The sequence below is a fragment of the Poecilia reticulata genome, linkage group LG8 (genome assembly GCF_000633615.1).
Source record: "Poecilia reticulata strain Guanapo linkage group LG8, Guppy_female_1.0+MT, whole genome shotgun sequence".
In the NCBI taxonomy this organism is placed as follows: domain Eukaryota; kingdom Metazoa; phylum Chordata; class Actinopteri; order Cyprinodontiformes; family Poeciliidae; genus Poecilia; species Poecilia reticulata.
Window position 1 is genome coordinate 8,865,207 of NC_024338.1, and position 20,238 is coordinate 8,885,444.

The following is a 20,238-nucleotide window of genomic DNA, read 5'->3' on the forward strand; positions in this document are numbered from 1 at the left end:
AGTAATTATGCAGAACAGGGAGGAGATCGATTATTTTTTCAGAGATTATCTGTCTCATGTTAGGACAAGGAAAGTCTTAATACGCATGTAAAATGTATTTTTTTAGGTTATATGCTGCAGCTTTAAACAGGTTCGGTGTGAGAGTCATTACCAGGTGGAGCAGAAGCGGCGCTACGTCTGTGAAATAGCGCGGAGCAGCGGTTCAACAGCGAAAACATAACCAGCGTCTTACATCGCTGCTCAAAGACTTAAGAAGACTCATGCTAATCCGGGTGAGTGTTTGTAGCTGTGCGCTGCTTTACCTGCTATCTGATCCTCCATGTGTCTTTTTTACTGCAGTGAGCCTCGATGTAGCCAAACTCCGTCAAGTATGTCATTGTTTTTATGCCGTATTAGCTTCGTTGTGTTGATGCATTTTGACGTGCTTCAATTTTCCGCCTCAACACGCAAAATTCCCCAGTCACTCAGTGCGTTATAGTTCCACATCGCTTAGTATTTGTTGTTGCGCGTTTGCGCAGTGTGAAGGAAAGAGGAGACCAGCTGCACAGGCAGGCTGAGAAATGAGATGCAGGTGATCGGTTTGTGTGATCGGCAACAAGAGACGGTGATAGGCGATCAACGATCATGCACTTTTTCACGGAAATCGTCCGATTATGATCGGTGACTGATCGATCGGCACACCTCTACTTTTTTCACAATTTCTCTCAACCCTGATGTAATCGCTGCTGCTTGTGCGCTTGTAAAACTTTTTCCTTTCTCTCAGCTTTCTATCAATACATCTGAATAAGGTTTACCAGCTTCTTTAGCTCTGGTCTTATTTTTTTTGAAGTGTAACATATTTAATAACAAGTTTCAATTTTTCAACTAACATAAATGAACTTTTCAGTGAAATCCTAATTCATTCAGACATCAGATTAAATCATCCTGGGAGCCCGGATCTTTTCTCTGCCTTCTTTTAGAAAACAGAGACGCGAAGTCGAGGGAAGCGGCAGAGAAACCCGTCCTTCTGACTGACCTGCACACTTCTTGCTCAGCTCAGCTTCGCCCTCCTTCTGGATCTCCTGGATGATTCGCTCGTCATCTTGCTGCAGAAATAAAACAGAAAGAGCTTCATGTCGGTTCTGGACTAAACCTGCTTCTGCAGCTACCAGGTTCCCCTGTATGACCTCATGATAACATAAAAATAATAATCACAACATTCAACCAAATCAAGAGCATGCTACACATCGTCATGCCAACGTATCAACGCCAACGCCTGGACTCAAATGTCTAGATTTTCAGCAAAAAACAACAAAAAAAAAGGTCTCTGGTGGAAGCTGCTACACCGTCGGTYTGTCTCTTTCTCTCTGTGCGTTCGACAATTTGTGAGACGACACAACAGTTTAAACGGCAGCCGATGTGGAAGAGTATTAAAGAGCCGTTTCAGCTAATTTACTTCAGCTTCTTCTAAAAAGATTAGCCCTGAACGGACTGGATTACGCAACGCTGAAGACGGATCGCACAAACAAAAGCTTGTTAAGTTTCACAATAGTTTCAGAGCTCCGGCATTTTAACCAGACCCAGAGGAGCAGCTCCAGCCTGAAACTCTGACAAACCCGTTTAAAAACTTAAAAACCGGTGGTGAAACGTTACAATCAGGGTGCAATTTGGCCGATTAAAGATAAAGGATTCTGTCAAAGCACCACAAAGGGCTAAAAACAAAACAAGCAACTACATTGGATAAATGGACTGAACTTATATAGTGCTTTGTCCGATCATTTTGACCACTCAAAGCACTTTACACTAGAGTCACATTCACCCATTCGCTCTCACATTTATAAACCGATACGCAGCTCGGTAGGCAACTTGGGGTTAGGTGCCCAGGGGCACATCGACACGTGGCAGGAGGAAGCTGGAATCGAACCTACAACCTTCTGATCGCAAGACGACAACTCTACCCACAGAGCCACAGTCAGCTAAATAATGAATGAATAAATAAATAAAAAAAGGTTAAAATAAATATCTATATAAGAAAGTGAGTAAAAAATTAGCAAAAATTAAATGCCTTAAGATCTTTCTTATCACTGATCTTTAGTAAATGAAAAAAAAAAAGTCTGGAAACAAAAGAAATCAAACATTCTTTTAATTTCTCAATTTTCTTTTTTTCTGCAACAATTTAAACCTGAAAAATGACCAAACTAAATTCCAGAGCCTCCAACAAATGGATGGAAAAATATACATATATAATTATATATAAATATAAAAGTCTGTAAAAACAAATAATTTTCTATTTTTTGTTTTCAGAGATTGTCTGGCTTGTGTTTGGTGAAGGTCAGAGGTCAGCCGCCTCCCCTCAGCGTGTCTTCACAGGCCCGACTTTTAATCCCGTCGCTTGGCTTTGTTGCCATGGCGAGCTCCGTGCCAGCTCATTGGCCGGCTGGGAGCTAAATGATGCTTCTGGCTGCCAGAAAAGCTGCAGCCAAGCTGCACTGTGGGTAGCGAGGAGACGGATACCAGGCTAAAAAAAAACAAAAAAAAAAAACTGTGTTAGCGTTCAGACTCACCGTGGGGTCGGTCCAGAGCGAGCATTTGCGACAGTGCCTGCAGGGGGCGCCGGGGGAGCGGGCATGCTGGCAGAAGTGGTTGTAGCCCGTGATGGGCTCCCGGCACAGGTAGCACATGAAGCTGCCGCAGCGGCATGACATCCGGTTGCAGCCCTCCGACTTCACCAGGCCCGTCCCGCATTTCACGCACTTCCTGACCCGCGCCGCCGTCATCCGCTCCTCGCTGCAGTCAGAACGGCGACATGGTGACGGTTTTCAAAGTGAAGAGAGATCAGAAAGATCGTTTCATCACACAGTCCGCGACCACTCGTGGTTTTTACTTCACAATAACGACGCACCGTTCGTGCAGGTTCCACCAACTCAAATTTAAGACTTTTAAAGACGTCTATGAATGAAATTTAAGACCTGGATCTTAAATTTTCTATGTTTTCTACAGAAACGTAGAAAAGAAAATCATGTATTTTACATATCAGCACCAAACTTTTTCTTTTGCCTAAAACGCGCGTAGCATTAGCAACAAAAGTGAGCCGGTGGATCAGATGAACCTCGTTCAGTCAACTGGCTATAATTTACACCAGCTAGCAAAGGTTCCATTAGCAGCTAGTTAGCATGAAGCGCCTCAAGTCACAAAACGTAAGAAAGATGTTTGTGTGCGACTCATAGACGGTAGGAGGTTAAATAGTTTTGCTGCAGCAAAATTTAAGATCTGTAACAAACATATTTAAGGCCAACTTGCTTATTTTCTAATTAATTTAAGACATTAGGCCTTATTTATGCATATATACAAATTTAAGACTTTTTTAAGGACCATTGTGAATGCAATTTAGGACCTGAATCACAATGAATATGTGCAAAAGAAAGTTGCATATTTTATACAGTAGTGCCAGACGTTTGTTGCCCAGAAGCTTTGTAGCATCATACAAGTTGGCAACAGAAGAGAGCCAATGGCAAAGTCCAGCGTTGTCCTAACAACCGGTAGTACACTTACCAATGATGGACGCAAAAAAATAATAATCTAGCTAGCTAACTAACAAGGGCTTATTAGCAGCTAGTTAGCGGTATCCTCAACCGCTTCGGATTACAGAATGTAACGAAGATGCCTGTGTGCGACTCAAATTTTTGCCTGACAGAAAAGTCTCCAAGACTTTTCTACATGGAATATATGAGAGTAAATCGTCCTGCCGGGACAGAAAAAATAAAATTAAGACATTTTTAAGACCTTAATTTTTAGATGTATGAAGTTGCAGACTCCACTCTTGTGGGAAAGTGCAAAAGCCGTCCTATTATGCGCCTGGTTTCGTCCCGTTACAACAACAGGACGACCGATTCATCTACCAGATCTCTTCCTGTGTCTTTCAGCACCAGGAAGTAAAGCTGCTCCGAAAACAGGAAGTGGCGCCTCCGAGCCTGCTGGGTCGAAAGGAAGCAGCTGGCCCGCCGGCACGGCTGCTTCCCGTAGCGTCGTCCGGGAAACTGATATTGTTTACCCAGCGTCCTCTCCTGCCAGAGAGGGACGGTGAACGGGAAAAAGAGCCGGGACTCGAATCCAAATGCGCACAAAGTGTCAAAATGGGTGGAAAAAACAAAATATCTAGACGAGTAAAAGTTTTTATCACAAGCGTTTGGTTTCCGTCAAGTCGAACGCTGACGAATGCAGGTTCTCTTAACAGAGCGGCTACGATAAGCAGACGTGTGAGGGAACTTACAACAGAACTCTCATGCGGATCTCGTCCCTCTCCAGAACCTGCTCACAGGTTTTTCCCACATGCTGCTTCCACTGGACGTGACACTTCCTGCAGCTCTCCTAAAGGAAAAAAACAAACCACAACAAAAAGCAAAATTAGATGAGAATGGTGAGAAATCAGGGAGAGGAGAACAGATAAATTACAAATTACAGATAAATATTCTCAGCATGCACAGGGCATTAGGTCGGCCTTAGGTTAAAAATATAAGGCTGATTTTGCCCTTTTAAGCTTTTTTTGTGGAAACATTGTATCTAAGATCTCAAATGCTTGACACACATTTAACACAAGGAATGTTTTAACAGGTTGTTTTACTCCTCCGGTATATAGCAGGAATACCGGATGAAAATCTGTCACATTTAGAGGAACTAGAATGTGGAAATCTCGTCTTTTATCTGGTTTTAAATGCAACAACTGCCAGAGATTTTATTAAAATGTGTTTAAATTGGACACTTATGAAATAATATGTTGTCTTATTGATATACTAAGTGTGTGTAACTGCTTTTATGATGAATGTGTTGTTTTTTTTGGTTGTTTTTCGTAATGTTGTGCACTGCAGAAAGAGTAGCCATCGTCACGGCAACGGCTAACGGGGATCCAGATAAACGACGAAAACAATGAGAAGCTGCGACTGAAGCAGCAGGTCAGGAGATTTCTTTCTGTGAAAACGTCTGAAGAGAGTCAAACTGGACAGAGAGAATCTATGAACATCACTTTTCAAGAAGAATTAGGTCTGGACTTTGACTGGGCCGTTCTACCAGATGAAAATGCTTCGATCCATCGTAGCTCTGGTTGTGTCTTCACGGCTGTTGTCCTGCTGTAGGCTGAACCCAGCTTATGTTGCTAAACCATATATTCTTATAGTCAATACGAGTTGATATCGATGATTACTGATTGGTTACTCAACAGGTTGTTGATGTCACTAACTGTGCTTAGCTAGCCTTGAGAGTTTGCGAGATTAAAGCCTTTCCTCTGCCTACAACTCCCAGAATCCTGTGCGGTTCTGGATGGGACTTCAGTGAAATTGTTGAATATTCTACATCTAGACATATTTATCTATCGATATTGACAGATATTATTGATTTAATGTCCAGCTGTATCCGTCCCCCCCTTCCCTTCAGGATGATGCTGCCACTGCCGTGTTTCACTTTGACAGCTTGTTTGCATGTGGGCCAAACAGTTGACCAAATTTCTCCAACATGTTTGCTGAGCTATCAGCTGAAAAAGAAATCCCACCGTGCAAAATCTATATATTTTTCACCTTCCACACCGTCACCTTGGTAACTGTTGCTAAAACCTGCAGTTCCACACCACATGTCATCCATCTTCTCTGACAACTTCCAAATACACGCCAAACCAGAGGCACTGCATTAAGAGCAGCACTCCCACCCATCTGCTCTGTATGCTGCTGCCGTGGTCACTGCAGCACACACCCCATTCGCAGACATCTAGGTGCAGTTTCTTTCTTTTTTTTTTTTTTTTTGCCGCAAACGTTTGTCTGCGGCTGCAGGATGCTCGGTTGCCTAGGAACAAGAACAAACTCCATCCTCCGGCGAGACGGGGCGCCGACACGTGCCCGCCTCGGACGGCTCCCCTCGCCTTGCTAACCCTTAGCTAAGTGGTGCTGCCATAAATATTTGAGTCGCTCATCTAATATTGAAGAGCGCGGCGAACGACAGCTGATGCGGCGGGCCGAGATCCAATCTGACCTTTGCGTGGAGAGGCGGTCACGCCTACGCTCTGCATGCYTTAATCACCGCCTGAGCAGGCGCGTCTGCGCAAATCTGCTTCTCATTTGCGCTAACGGTATTTTTCCCTGACGCGGCTGTGCGGCGCGCAGGTTCAGCCAAAGGGTGAGGAACTGGATTACTGTCGGCGTTTGCAGAAGGAGAGAGACGGAGAAGAAAACAAAAAAAAAGAAGGGGAGGAAACAGGAACCGGTCAGCAGCAGAGAGGAGAGGAAAAAAAACAACAACCAAGATCAAACAAAGAGGGGCAGAAGAGCTAGAGGAGGGGAGGGGAAAAAACAGAAGAGACGGAGTAGAGAAAGATCGCCCCCTAGTGGGTTTACAGAGAGCGAGAAGAAAAGCAACACGAGAGTGAAACCATGCGACTGAAAAGCAGGAAGACACCTGAGCTCTTATAGCGCGGCTAAAAATAACGACGTCAGGGTCCGACCTTCAAGGGGCGTGGCTTCGTCCGCCCCGCAGTGCTTCACCTGTACACTAAAGGTGTGCCAGAAGGTAAAACACATATTCGCTTAAAAAAAAAAAAACAACAAGGAACCCTGAACTTTTAACAAGCCTCGCCTTCTTTTACTACTTGCTCCAACTCGCCTCTCCTCTCCCTCAGCTCTGCCCCTCCCTACGCCCGGTTTCATTCATATCTTTTCTCCCCTCCCATGCTGCTCTCTGGTGCTGCAGCAGCCCTTATAAGGCAGTGCAGGCCGTCTGCGGCGCTCCCGATTGAGACGGGGCACTGAGGCTGTGAGCGTTTGATTGCTGAAGGAGGAAGGAAGGAAATTTAGAAAACAACGACAAGACGGAGGAAGTGGCGTTTGGAGATCGAACAAGAAGCAAAGAGCCTCTGCTTCACAATTATTATGATGCTGTACGATAAATTGCCCCAGAGGTTATCGCGATAGACGAATATATTGCTGCTTTGAGACCGTTTTCAAGTAAAAGGCAAAACAACACAAGAAAACACTCCCAAACTTTAATTTCTAACGAATATTTAGCAGCATCATTTTAAATGTCTGCTAAACAGAAACAAATAAAATGAATTATGGAGTCTCTGGAAACAAAACAGTCCTTCAAATAAAAGCGGGTCGATGAGACCGGAGACTTTTGTTATCCTGTTTTTGACAGAAAGAGCGAGAGAACAGAGGAAAACAACACATCAGGCAAATGGAAATTATTGAGCTCCTTTTAATTTGTCATGGAATGAAATTATTTATTGTGACAATTATGCACCCAGTTAGTGTAAATTATGCATTAAAAAAAAAGTTCAAGAGCTAAAAGTAGACTGTAAAGTTCCACACGTTTGTGTTGATGGTTCTGACATCAAATAAAAAGGCCCAGACACATGTGGATCGCATTAAACACACACACACACACACACACACACACACACACACACACACACACACACACACACACACACGGGAATCTGGGTCAAAACAGAGCCAGACCGTTTCAAAATGATGTTAGCAGCTTCCCCAACCAGTAAGAAACCAGAGAATGAGAGCCGGCCAATGGGGGGCGGCTGGGTGGGCGGGGCTTAACAGAAGCGTGTTAGTTACATAACCTCTTGTGGGACCACATCGGACCAACCTGGAACCGGTCCCTGCATCTGTTTAACGGACTCCAGGTGTTTATGTGTGTGTGAAGCAAACAACTAAACACACCCTCGTGTTTTTACACACAACAAAGAAGAAGTCCTAGGCCAGAGCTCGCTGCCAAGAAGGAACAAAAAAACAAAGCCTAAAACTGACAGAGCCTGCGGTTCTCTCTGAGCCCTTCCCAGCTGCTGGAACTGTTAAAGCATGGCAATTAGCGATGAATCAGAACCAAAGAAGAAGTCTGCCGAACTTTTTCTGCTCTGRATCAGGAGTGAGCAAGCCGGGCAGGAAACCCAGCTTGTGCAGGAGAATCAGTGAACCTCTGGCTCCACCTAGAGGCCGAATACGGTAAACGCCGTGGATCACTTCTTCCTACACKGATCACCTGACTGCTGTTCTACACACATACGCAGCTGCAACTAAATGTCAGAATCGTGCAAGGCGGAAAAAAAGCAAAAGGGAAACTAARACGTCGTACAATTTCGGTTTCACCTCGGATCACCTGGGGACGTTCCCGTGGAAACAACCTGTGATACTGGAGGTGGAGGTGYACCTGCAGGCCTTTTTAGGATGTGTCTCAACCAGATTAACGTGTCTGGATTAGAATCTGAGTCTGTTCTTTTGTTCCTCTGAAGTTCCAGCTCAGTCAAACTGTAAACRGCAACCTTTCACCCCAGACTCTCCACTGGATTAAGATCTAGTTCATCCTAACATAAGATTAMATTTTAATCCAAGCTAGTCAAAACAAAACAAAACAACCCCACACCCACAAAAAACTGCAGAGCTGCAACTATCACATATTTTAGTAATCGAACAACTGGATAAAAATATATTAGAAATACATTAAAAGACGCAAATAAACAAGCAATTCCCTTCTTAAAATAACTAAATATATTCTTGCCTAAAATGCAACAGCATAGCGCTCCTTATAGTCCACTCTTGATCATTTAAAGATCAATMGATTCTTTTTTGCATTAACCAATTAATAATTGGACAGAAAAAGGTACTTAAMAGCAGATTTTATTTCTTTACCAAATTTAAACCAGGTGGAGCAAAAGTAAGATGTGTTCTGGGTAAAACATATTTACATTAAAAAAAGTTTGTTTTTTTTTTATCTTAAATGAAAAATGTTTATATTTGTTGTAGTTTTGGCTCAATTACWGCTCTGAGAATGCTGTTCTTCCAAAAAAGAAAAAAGACCTTTTTTGAGTCGCTTAACGATTAATTAATGGCTAAAATATTTGACGATTATATCAATAATTGATTAATYACAATTAATCGTTTCAGCCCTAAAAAAATAAAAGATGTCCAGTTTGTTCTCTAACAAACCCCTGAGGCCTTCACAGAACAGAGGCCAACTATTACCAACGTCTGACGGAATTTTATTGTTGGGATCAGAGTAAAGGGGGACGAGTTCGAACACTATTATGTGACAATTATGACGATTTTCTGCTGGTTTATGACATTAAACACTGAAATTGGTCAATCTAACATGTAAAAAGGTGAAAAAGTTTAAGTGGTCTGACAAAAAAAACTTGCGTAACTAACAATTATTGGAAAAAAAACTAAAAAAGCACAGTAAGGAGCTATTACCTAACAGAGGCCTGGCCCTTTTAACCCAACGCCACGAAGTAAAAAAAACACACTTTTAGGACAGATGCAAACAATGTTCTCTTATTCAATAACAGAGAAAATAGTTTGTGGAGGAGACGTAACTGTGGGAGACATTCCCACCAGCAGAAAGCCGAACTGACCGAGAGCAAAACACCAGGGCTGTGATTATGTCGCAAGAATGACAACTGGCGGCATATTTGTGAGTTTCTGTCACTTTCTTTCTCACAAACAATAAAACATTTCACTGGAATTCCTGTGATAACCTCACCAGACAAAAAGCCACACACACACACACACACGCACACGCACACACACTTCTTGCATTCCTGAGACAGGAGGAAAAGATGCAGAGATAAAAAAAGAAAAAGCAAAAAGAAAACGGAGGAAGAGAGGGGAACCGTTTCTCTCTCTTTCCTCCAGCAGGCGTCTCGTCAATCACTCTCTGATTGGACCGGTGTAATTTATGACGGCTASAATCAGAGTCTGGACTTTGATTTTCATGAGAGGTTTAAAAGAGAGGTTTGCGGAGGTAGAGGCAGGTGGACTGACCTTGCGGCAGCGTGGGTTGGGGCAGCTAAACAGAGACATGTCTTTGTCCAACAAGGCCGGGAAGTTACAAAACGGACACCTGCGAGAGCCGAGAACAACGGAGAGAGAGAGAGACGGGTCAGGAAGTGAGAAAACCAGACACATTTGTTGCAGTTCCTTCTTCGGGGTCCGGCCGCACAAAGCGCCTCACCTCACTAACTCGTCGGCGCAGGTGGCCGCCACTGCCTCCTCCGCCTGCCTCTCGTTGTATTTGCACAGGATGTTGTCGGGGAGGACCTTCTGCAGCTCGCACATGGGGTAGGAGCACGGGCAGCCGTCCTCCATGCAGCTCAGCTCCGACTAAAACACNGAGAGGTTTGCGGAGGTAGAGGCAGGTGGACTGACCTTGCGGCAGCGTGGGTTGGGGCAGCTAAACAGAGACATGTCTTTGTCCAACAAGGCCGGGAAGTTACAAAACGGACACCTGCGAGAGCCGAGAACAACGGAGAGAGAGAGAGACGGGTCAGGAAGTGAGAAAACCAGACACATTTGTTGCAGTTCCTTCTTCGGGGTCCGGCCGCACAAAGCGCCTCACCTCACTAACTCGTCGGCGCAGGTGGCCGCCACTGCCTCCTCCGCCTGCCTCTCGTTGTATTTGCACAGGATGTTGTCGGGGAGGACCTTCTGCAGCTCGCACATGGGGTAGGAGCACGGGCAGCCGTCCTCCATGCAGCTCAGCTCCGACTAAAACACRCACACAAAAAAAACACACACACACACACTCCTGWMGTCACAAATGTGCCGTTACTAAAAACAGTTTTAACAAGAAGTACAGTCTCTTTCACATCATTTTTGTTTCAGTAAGACACACAAAACCTCAAAATATCCTGAAATTTCTGACGGCCACATAAGAACACTTCAAGGCCGCGGAGACGTCRTCACGTTCTACTGAAGCCAGAGACGAGCTGTACCTTGCCGGAGCCGAACACGGCCTCCTGGGCRTATTTAACCAGGCACTCCTTGCAGAACAGGTGTCCRTCCGAGCACTGCGTCATCTTCTCAAAGGCAAACTCCCCGTAGCAGCAGCCGCACTCGATCAGCTGACCGTCCTGTGGAGAGAACAAGCCTTCGTTTACCAACACAARWCGCCAAACTGCGGCGCTCGACAACATCCTGATAGAAAAACAAGAGGAAATATTTGAGAACAAATTCATTTTTTAAGAAAATAAAAAAATGAGAGAGGTCAACATACAAAATAATAATTTGACAGAGTTATAGATATAGGAGCTMTTATGTGACGTTGTTTCCCATTTACACTTTTAAGTATTTTTCCAACAGATGCTGAACACTGTTAAGCTGGATACAGAGCTGTGCTCCTGTGGTAACGGTGAACTCTTTTTTTTTTAATGCCGTTTAGTTTTTAACCCACTTATCCTGAGAAGTGCCTTCGGGATGACTCAAGAACTTATCCGTACCTCATCTGTTCAGAACAATATGAACAATATGATGGTTAAAACGTAACTTCTGATWGTTTTTTTTTTACCTATTCTTGGAAATCTGGGAAGCGCAAAACAGAGGCATGAAAGTAATCTTGTTTAAAAATGTGTCCTATTGAACTTTCTGAAAACCGAGGTCGTCTTTTTCTCACTTCGCCGTTTCAAAGTAACAGAACGCTAAAGACGTGGCGTCCCGTATCTGAAACAAACGCACACTAAACGCAGCAGCAACTTTGTCACACAAAACAGAGTGACCACAGTAAAGCAACCAGGAACCGTTTGGTCAAATGAGGCACTGGGTTGTAGCAAATAAAGTCAGTCGAGCTAAAATATGCAGCTCATACCTTCTTGTATTCATCTTCGTTGACCTGGAGAGCAAGGAGGAAGTCTTCGTGCTGGAGACAGAGATGGATTATTATTATTATTATAATATTATTATATTATTATTATAATATAATATTATATATTATTAGCAGGGGCACTTATATTAAGCAATTTGATCAATTCTGTTGTATAGTTGACAGCTTTGGAGCCAAAATACTGCGTAAATATGTTGCGTAAACTGAAATACGGTAAGTAAAACAAAAATGGGCCAAGAACTGAACCTTGTGGAACCTCATTATGGTCTCTTTACTTAGGGTTTTTATGTCACTGATGTTCGTTATAGCAGCAATAGACCGTGAAAGGTAAAAGGTAAAAAAAACCTTAACATAAAAAGAAATGAAGCGCCATTAATAGTCCAGAAAACAGGTTTGTGTACCTCTGCCCACTCCTTGGCCTTCTGCTGGTAGAACGTCAGCTCCTTTTGGACAGAACCTTCCAGGTTGTTGTACGTCCTGCAGTAGCGCCGGTCATTCTCCAGAAAATACATCCTTCTGTCCAACTTGTAAGAACCTGGGGTGCAAACGGGGACGCCCGTCAAAYTGAGAACCCGTTTTTCAGTTCGTGTTGCGACTTATTTAATCGGCAAGAAAGAATGCACGCCGTCCTGCACAACTGATGAGCGAGGCTGTGAAAACGATAATTATCCTTACCGTGCTCAAAGTGAAAATCGATGTAGCAGCGCTCCGACGAGGTCCTGCTCCGTCGCCTCTTTCCGGACGGGTCACCGGATTCCTGCCACTTCTTCAGAGCTTCACATAAGGCCTGGCAAAAAATACAAACCCCCATGTGATGGAGATGAAACGGGCTACAGGCGAGGTGGGAAGTAGGAATAGAGCAGCAGTGGTACCTTGCGTGTGATTGCATAGTGTCCCTTCAGGGCGTTCAGGGCCCATTTGATGTCCTGACAGCTGAGCATCCTGAAGTCTGCCATCAGCAAGTCAGCAGCCTGCATGATTACCATGGGCCCCACCGTGCTCAGCTTGGCGTAGTCGAACAGGTCCTCGGTCACCTGAAGGAATAAAAAYACGTSGCCTTTATTCTCAGACAAGTGACTGACGCGCAAACAAACTCACGGAAAACRAGTGGGGTGAGCGATTTCTCCTTTAAACTGCATTTCCCCCTCTGTGCTTAAAGTATAGTTTGGATTTTTCTAAATCGCACTGCAAGAGAATCTTTATTTTCCTTTACCAGGAGTGCCAGAAAGCAATGGARGATGCTGAAAATTWACCTAAATAGCAAAAACAATTAATTTTCTTAATGAAACCTAATTTTTTCCAGATTCAGAGGAAGTACTGTAATCAGTGACAGCTTCTGCACACAATGAACTAAACAGCAGCAGTACCTTTTTTATTATTTTATTTATTAATTTATTTTATTGTATTATTTCTAAGGAACCAGCAGCTTTTTTATTTACTGTTTTTTTTAAAAAGACAGCAGTACTTTTCTTTATTATTTATTTTTCTTGACTTGTTTTTTATTATAATTTTTTTTAAGACATCAGCACCTTAATTATTTATTTCACTTTTTAAATATTCTTTTAAAGACAACATGAATGTAATTTGTAGTTTATTTTTGTTCTTTATTTTTATGTTTTAATTCTCTTTGTAAGACAATGCAGGGTGCTGAGCTGTTCCTATTGGCTGATGCCAAAATCAAACAGCAGTACYGGACCACCAGTYGGTTTTCTGGAACAAAGGTTYTGATGTTTGAGTCCAGCGACTGAAATCCCACATGAAGTGGAACCTTCTGGAGGGGAGGGCTAACAGAGCGGCACCCACCTCCGCCTGCACGTCTCCAGACTCCAGCAGGATGCTGGTGGGAGCGGCTGTGGCTGCAGCCGCCTCCCTCCTCGGATACTCTGGATTCTCCAGCAGCAGGTTGCAGATCCTTCGACCGGAACGACGCAGAGTTTAAATTATTTCACACCAGGGCAAAAAAGAACGTAGGGGCGAATTCTCATAAATTAATTATTTATTATTCCTACAATAGRAATGTAAATGCTTCTTACACATTCAAGTCTTTCACATTATTCCTCAGGATCAGTTCTGCTACATACGCTTCCTGGACATCWGGGAGTAAATCCAGCTGGAGGAGAGACAGAGAAACGGATGATATGTCACGGTCCTAGTCAAAGTAGTGCAGAAATGTCGATATGAAAGAAAAATAACGCATGAAGTTCAACTTCTGAAAGAAAAAGAAAAATCTTAAAYGTGGTATTCATTACCATTTATTCTGATGCCCCAAAAAATGAAAAAAAAAAATTAAATAAATCTGCCTTCAGATGTTACCTGATCATTAAATGGAGTCCAGCTGTGTGGGATTTAAYCTCAATATAAATCCAGCTACAATGACGTCACTGTGTCCCCACTGTAAAGCACCGTGGCGGTGGAGTCATGCTGTGGCCATGCATTTCTTCACCAAATATGGAGAAATTTTGTATATTTCCCTTCAAGCAAATCTCCACCATCCACTTCAATTTGAATGGAGAGTCTCTATGTTCACGTCTCACCTCGGATTGTCTGTTGGCTTTAAGATTTGGACTTTGACTGGACCATTTTAACAGGAAGATATTCATTTACAATATGAAAAAAAAAATTGTTATGACAATTAACTGCACAACTTTCTCACAAGGATCTTTCCTTACACCAAGGACACAGATTTTCTGTCTCATAATGTGACAATTTGAACAAATATGTAATCATCATCTTTTAGTAAAAGCTACRAACTGCAGCTTTAATGGACATGAATACTTTCGGGGTATTAAATGGTTGYTGGGTGGAGTAAAGTGTGWGAGATACTCACAACTCCAGTGATGAGGGCTCTAACGTGAGGCTGCTGGTCCAGTCCGCCCTGCGGCGCTGAGGGTCCGGGTCTGGCGTCCTCTATCTGGGGAACGGCCTCGGGTGCAGGGGGTACGGCCACCAGAGCCGGCGCTGGATTTACCTGCTCTGGGTTTGGGGCCAGGACGAGCCCGGCAGCCCCTCCTCCGTCGTGGGGCACCGGCAGGTTGACCGGCCAGACTTCGTGGGCGGGCGCCGCCGCCACCGCCACGGAGGCCTGTGGCGGGGGATCCGGGACGGCCTCCGCTGGCGCCTGGCTCCCCARGATGATCCGGTGGCCTGCCTCAGGAGGACCTAATCTCTCTGGGGCGGCGGCGATTAGAACCGCGGGCGGGACAACGGGCGCGGCTTGAGGCGCCTGGGCGGGGGCCTGGGCCAGGGGCTGCGGCTCGATCTGGACCAGATTGCCCTGCGGCTGATTGTGTGAAAGGAAGTTCATGGGCCGCTGCTGCGGCTGCGGCTGGGTTATGAGCGCTGACGCCCGGATGCTGGGYGGCTGCGGAAACACGACCAGGCTCATCTGGAAGACCTTGTGCTGCGCAGACGTGCCCGGCTGCGGCTGAGTCCGTGCGTGCGCAGACGACATACTGGCCTGAGTACTGTGCGCTACTGCTGCGCGTCCGCTCGTACTCGCTGTCTCCTGAGGCTTGGCGGAGGAACACGCCGCGGTTGCGGCTTCACATCGCTGATGCTGCGGTACACACGCCGAGGGGCAGAGGAGGGATCCGGACGTACTCGGCGTCTCTTSAGGCTTGGCGGAGGAACACGCCSCAGTTGCAGCTTCATGTCTCTGACGCCGCAGTACGCACGCCGAGGGGCCCAGGAGGAGTCCCGACGTGCTTGGCTGAACCTGAAAAACGGTGGCTCTCCCAGACGGCTTAGAGGTAGACGGAGTGTCGGCGGGACGGGCCGGCGTGTTGTCCCGRAACCGCATGAACGCGGGGTGCTTTGGCTGAAGCTGTGCGGGCAACGCCGGGGTGGGGAGCGCAGCGGTCGACGTGTGTGTTGCCGGCTGGTTCGTCCTGATGTCTCTGGAGGTAGAGGCGGCGGAGCCCAGGTCCCCGGCGGCGGCCGTCTCGCTGCTTTGACCCGGGTTGTGTAAGATCCCGCTCCATTTGGCTGCTTGGCGGATTATGTCCCTGCGTGCCGGAAGCGGTACCTGCAAGAAAATCACAACCACAATAAAGCTACAAAGGGAAAATGCTACATAAGCAGAAAAAAACCCTAAAACATTAATCAAAGAAAAAGTGAGATAAAGCGTCTGATGGACATGTCAGTCACCTCTAGTATGCTGACGTCGTCGTCATCGCCATCGTCTGGGACTAAAACAGGACTGCCGGGTAAAAAGGTCACTGGCTCTTCATCCGAGTCGTCGGAAATGGTGATGAACTCCTTCTGACCCGCACGAGAGCCTGTGCACACACACACAGACACGCGCACAYGCACACAACCAAACCGCTGGATCAATAGCAAASATAGCACACTAAACGCTAGACAACAATCCGCAGTGGGTTGATCATAGCTGTCAAAAGAACTGAGCAATAATTAATCAATTACAAAAGAATTAAGTGATGTACAGCCACACATTTCTAAACATAAACACAAAAATCTGTCAAAATCTTGCAGCTAATMTACAKATCTTTACACCAGTTGGTTTGGATGGATTGTTTATGAAAATAGAAAACTGGATATCAATATTTGTTTTATGATCTGAAAATGGATTTTTGTCCCCCCCAAAATACCAAAAACAAATCAGTAAGGACACAAATACGTTCCAAAGGTAATGCCTGTGTGGCAGAAATCACCTTGTCAACGTCACCCTGAATACACCRTCCTCACTGTGAAACACGGTGCTGGAATCGTCATGCTAAGGGCCGTAMTTGTCTCTCACAGATTAGGATCTTAAAATAAGCAGCACGTGTCTTTTATTAAACCGGTTTATTCCTTTCATTTTCATTTCTTTGTCACTGACTACTTTTACWCAAAAGAAGAGCAGATCGTTTAACTTGGGTGAACAGAGGAAGCACTCTCAGAAGAATTACTGACCCCATATCCTGTTCTTGTTGCTACTATTTTATAAACTAAGAACTTAGAACAAATTGCCCTAAAAACATKAAAGTAATGTCACATTTTTCCTTTATTAAAYGTCTGTTTTGGATTTAAAAATGATTTACAGATGYAATTCCTACAGATATCACACAATGTAAGCAATTTGTTTGATTTTAATAAAAATAATTAAAAGGTTATTGTTTATTCATTTATTTTTTTCAACTTGACTTTGGCTCAAATTGCAAAAAATCTYCAAAAGGCGGCACTAAACACGCAGCAGATTCAGGGTTTCCCCCAGTGTTTTATCAGCCTGGCGGGCCACCAGGCTTTTGATGTTCCCCCACCAGGCTTAACATCGATTATTTATTTGTCTTTTTAAAATGTCTGCATTTTTTAAGACCTTATAGTTGGTGTTCAGGTGTTACTCTTCCAATAACACATAATTAGTGATATTTTCAAATTTCCTGTCAACTTTAAACATTTTTTAACTCAAAAACACGACGGGCCGCTGGATGAATGACTGCCCTGGCACCCAACCACCGGGCTTAGCATGTTTTCTGGGGGAAACCTTGAGATTCATTTGCTGAAATGGCCTAGTGAAAGTCAAGACATACGTCTAACTAAGAGCCTAATAACTGASGTCCACAGACAAAAGCATGAAACACAGAAAGCATGCATTCTAGGGCTGTGTAACAAYATCRATTTTGCGATATATATCGATATTTTCTTTTCTAGAAAAAAATCGATATTCATCCGCAAGTATCATAACACCCAACTGTCACCTTGCTCACACACTGCTTGCTTCGCCAGGACAGTGATTAGGTCATCAGGCTTAGAGTGATTTCTTCAGATGTTAAGTGTCAAGGATAAAAATGGTATCAAACTATTCAGAGCAGGTACTTGGTGCACTTTATTTACTTTACAAATGCATGTAAGCTACAGTTTGTACTGTTTCAATTAAAAGAAACATGTTTTCTCACCACTTCTTTGATTCATTTTGTCCAGCTGTCGACTTTTAAATCTGTGTCCATGTCCAACCAGAGCCAGGTATTGTGTAGTTGGTGCTTTTAATCAGTTTTCAGTTAAATTAATTCAATCCAACTCTATAACAGTCGCAAAATGTCACCAAAATCACTCTGTCCCTCTAAAATCTTTCAGAAAATYGYAAAAGTGTATYGAATTGTATYGTTTGCTGAATATCACAATATACATCGTATCGTGAGCAGAATATYGTGTATCGTATCGTGAGATTATTGTATCACTACAGCCCTAATGCATTCAGCWATTTTTTTYCCCCTTTTTGTTGTTGTAATGTGACAAAATGTGATGCAGTGCATGTCAGTGATGAGTCCCACCTTGGCTCCGGTGCACGTTGAAGCTGGCCAGGTGGATGACATCATCATCATTTCCATCGGCCATTGTGAAGCAGCACTAACCAGCTCACACCGACAGTCACTGCCCAGTCAGTAGCATCTACAAAAACACACACAGAGAGAGCTGTCATCATAAGGGTTAAGCAGTATCATCTTTCTCCCTTCCCTCTGTGAAAGTTGGATCATCAGAAATGCAGGTTCCTGTCCAGTGACTGTGGATATATAGCGGTAAGCAACATGAGTCACACTCTGGATTATAAATGCAGGCAGAATTTCCCTAAAATCCACCAGTTGGTTTCATTTTTAATGCACCATTTGTTGCCCTAACATGTATATGTCAGGCAAAGAATAAAAAGGGCGAATTTTCAGGTCTGCAATGGTCAAACTTTGAGATTTAAGAGGTAAACAAATCATCTATTACCAGGAAATCACATGTTGGCAGTGAAACAAGAGCAACCCCAAGCCCCTTATTAAAATGAACACTGATAGCTAATCCTAAAGTTGATTGTTTACCTGACCCCTGGTTACCGCTTTCCGTACATTTCTGTTAGCTTTGACACAGGGTGCGACTATTTTAGTCCAGCACGCGCTCAAATATGCTTTAAATCAATCTAAATCTCACGTGTAGTTGAGATATTTCTCGCCAACAGCAGGAGCTGAGAGTGCTGCTGTAGTTGCTCCAAGTAGCTACGCTGTGTTAATCGCACTGACATCAGCTCCGACACAGCCACGACACTAAGAACATTGAGACTGCAGCTTTTTAAAAACAAACAGGCCACTTATCGTCAATCTTTTCGGCTCTATTCGGCGTCGCTTTACTCGATGTGTTTTAGCACGCCTGGCTAACTAGCTACAAGGGTAACTAGTTAGCTGACAGAAGTCAGGATTTTTCTTTAGTCACTAGCAGCGCTTCAAATCAGTCGCATAAGGAGTAAACCCCGGTTTTTTCTTAATAAAGAAAACCCCACAAAATAAAAAGGTTGAATACCGTAGCTTTGTCGTGGATAACCACTAAAAATCCTGGTGGTCTGTCTCCTTGATAGGCTCTATATCCGTGTAGCTTTATCGGTGAGAAACTGCCAAAACATGAAGAAGCGTCTACGTCCTCCTGCTGGATTTTGGGAAATGTAGTCTTTAAGACGTGCCGAGCTTTTCACTTGTACAGAGAGGCTATCGGAAAGGGAAGATCAAGCAAAAGTGTAATGTTTTGCTAAATTGAAATACTTTTCTTCTTTCCACCCGAGTAAGCTCAATAATTATATATAGATATAAGTGATAAAGACTTAAAAAATTACTAAAACTACTTCTAGAATGGAAATAGGATAAAGTTTTGGTTTCCAAGGTATTTGGAAAATACCCCAAAAATTCAAATCTATTTTATATACATTTTACACAATAGAGCAGCACAAATAAATTCACGGGGAAGGAAGAAATTGAAACATGATTAACTTTTTTCCCCCCCACGAATAGAAATCTGAAAAGTGTGGCATGCATTTGAATTCAGCCACTCTGAATCCTTACTGTGTTGCTACTACAACTGCAGGTTTGTCACAGCATGTCTCTACCAGCTTTACACACCTGGACACAACACATTTTTGTTCATCCTTCACAGTTCAGCCAGTTTGGACGAAATTAACTCAAACCATTTTAAGACCTAAATTTTAGATATATAAATGCAAAACCTTTTAAGGATGCGCGTAGACGTTGTTCAATAGTAATGTTACTTTAGCCAGAGTCCTTCTGTCTCCCTAGACCAGCATTGGGTTATCCGGGCATTTTAGCAGAGCTGGTCTTCCTGATTAGCTTATCTAAGCCATAGCTGCTGTTTTAACGGAAAGCTCCATAGAAGATGACTGATAACACTAAAGTCAAAGAGGGTCTTTAGAAGCGCCCCCTCGTTAATTAGAAATTTAGATGGGAATAAATGTAAAATAAGGTAAAAGGGAATTGTTTCAGAGATTTTAGTTTTTAGCATTTGTAGTTTATTAAGAAGAACGGGTGTTTTGGGAAGATTTTAGTAGTAAAAGCATCTGATCCATACACCAATCTGGAAGGTGGTGGTTGTTTGTCAACCGCCATAAAAAAGGAAGAAATGCCCTCTGCAGTCCACAAGACCTCAGCAGGTAGAGAGCGCTTCAGTGTTTGCCGAGTCCTGTCCAGGTGTGCCAGCTCACCTATAGATTTAGCTGCTGAGCTTGAGCAGTGAAAGACACAGGTGCACTTGAGTCTTTGTGAGGTGCGTGCCAGTTGGGTGGAGACGGTGAATGCATCCAAAAGTGTTGGATTTGCTGACATAACTTGTATAAAAAAGGACAGCTTTTTATAATGA

General features: G+C 43.8%; 1 protein-coding gene across 1 annotated transcript in view; it reads right to left on the minus strand.

Moving 5' to 3' along the window:
- Positions 1–19,017, minus strand: part of rnf216 (ring finger protein 216) — a 20,327-nt gene extending 1,310 nt beyond the window's left edge. Inside the window, exons 1-16 of the mRNA XM_008415660.2 lie at positions 18,898–19,017; positions 17,892–18,009; positions 15,769–15,899; positions 14,450–15,646; positions 13,656–13,732; positions 13,426–13,534; positions 12,495–12,656; positions 12,298–12,409; positions 12,024–12,157; positions 11,608–11,658; positions 10,739–10,876; positions 10,363–10,511; positions 10,173–10,251; positions 4,250–4,347; positions 2,544–2,766; positions 999–1,085 (exon numbers count right to left, since the gene is read on the minus strand). Coding sequence (XP_008413882.1) covers positions 999–1,085; positions 2,544–2,766; positions 4,250–4,347; positions 10,173–10,251; positions 10,363–10,511; positions 10,739–10,876; positions 11,608–11,658; positions 12,024–12,157; positions 12,298–12,409; positions 12,495–12,656; positions 13,426–13,534; positions 13,656–13,732; positions 14,450–15,646; positions 15,769–15,899; positions 17,892–17,955 — 2,811 coding nt within the window. The 5' untranslated portion in view covers positions 17,956–18,009; positions 18,898–19,017. The remainder of the gene's footprint in view (positions 1–998; positions 1,086–2,543; positions 2,767–4,249; positions 4,348–10,172; positions 10,252–10,362; positions 10,512–10,738; positions 10,877–11,607; positions 11,659–12,023; positions 12,158–12,297; positions 12,410–12,494; positions 12,657–13,425; positions 13,535–13,655; positions 13,733–14,449; positions 15,647–15,768; positions 15,900–17,891; positions 18,010–18,897) is intronic.
- Positions 19,018–20,238: the final 1,221 nt, after the last annotated feature.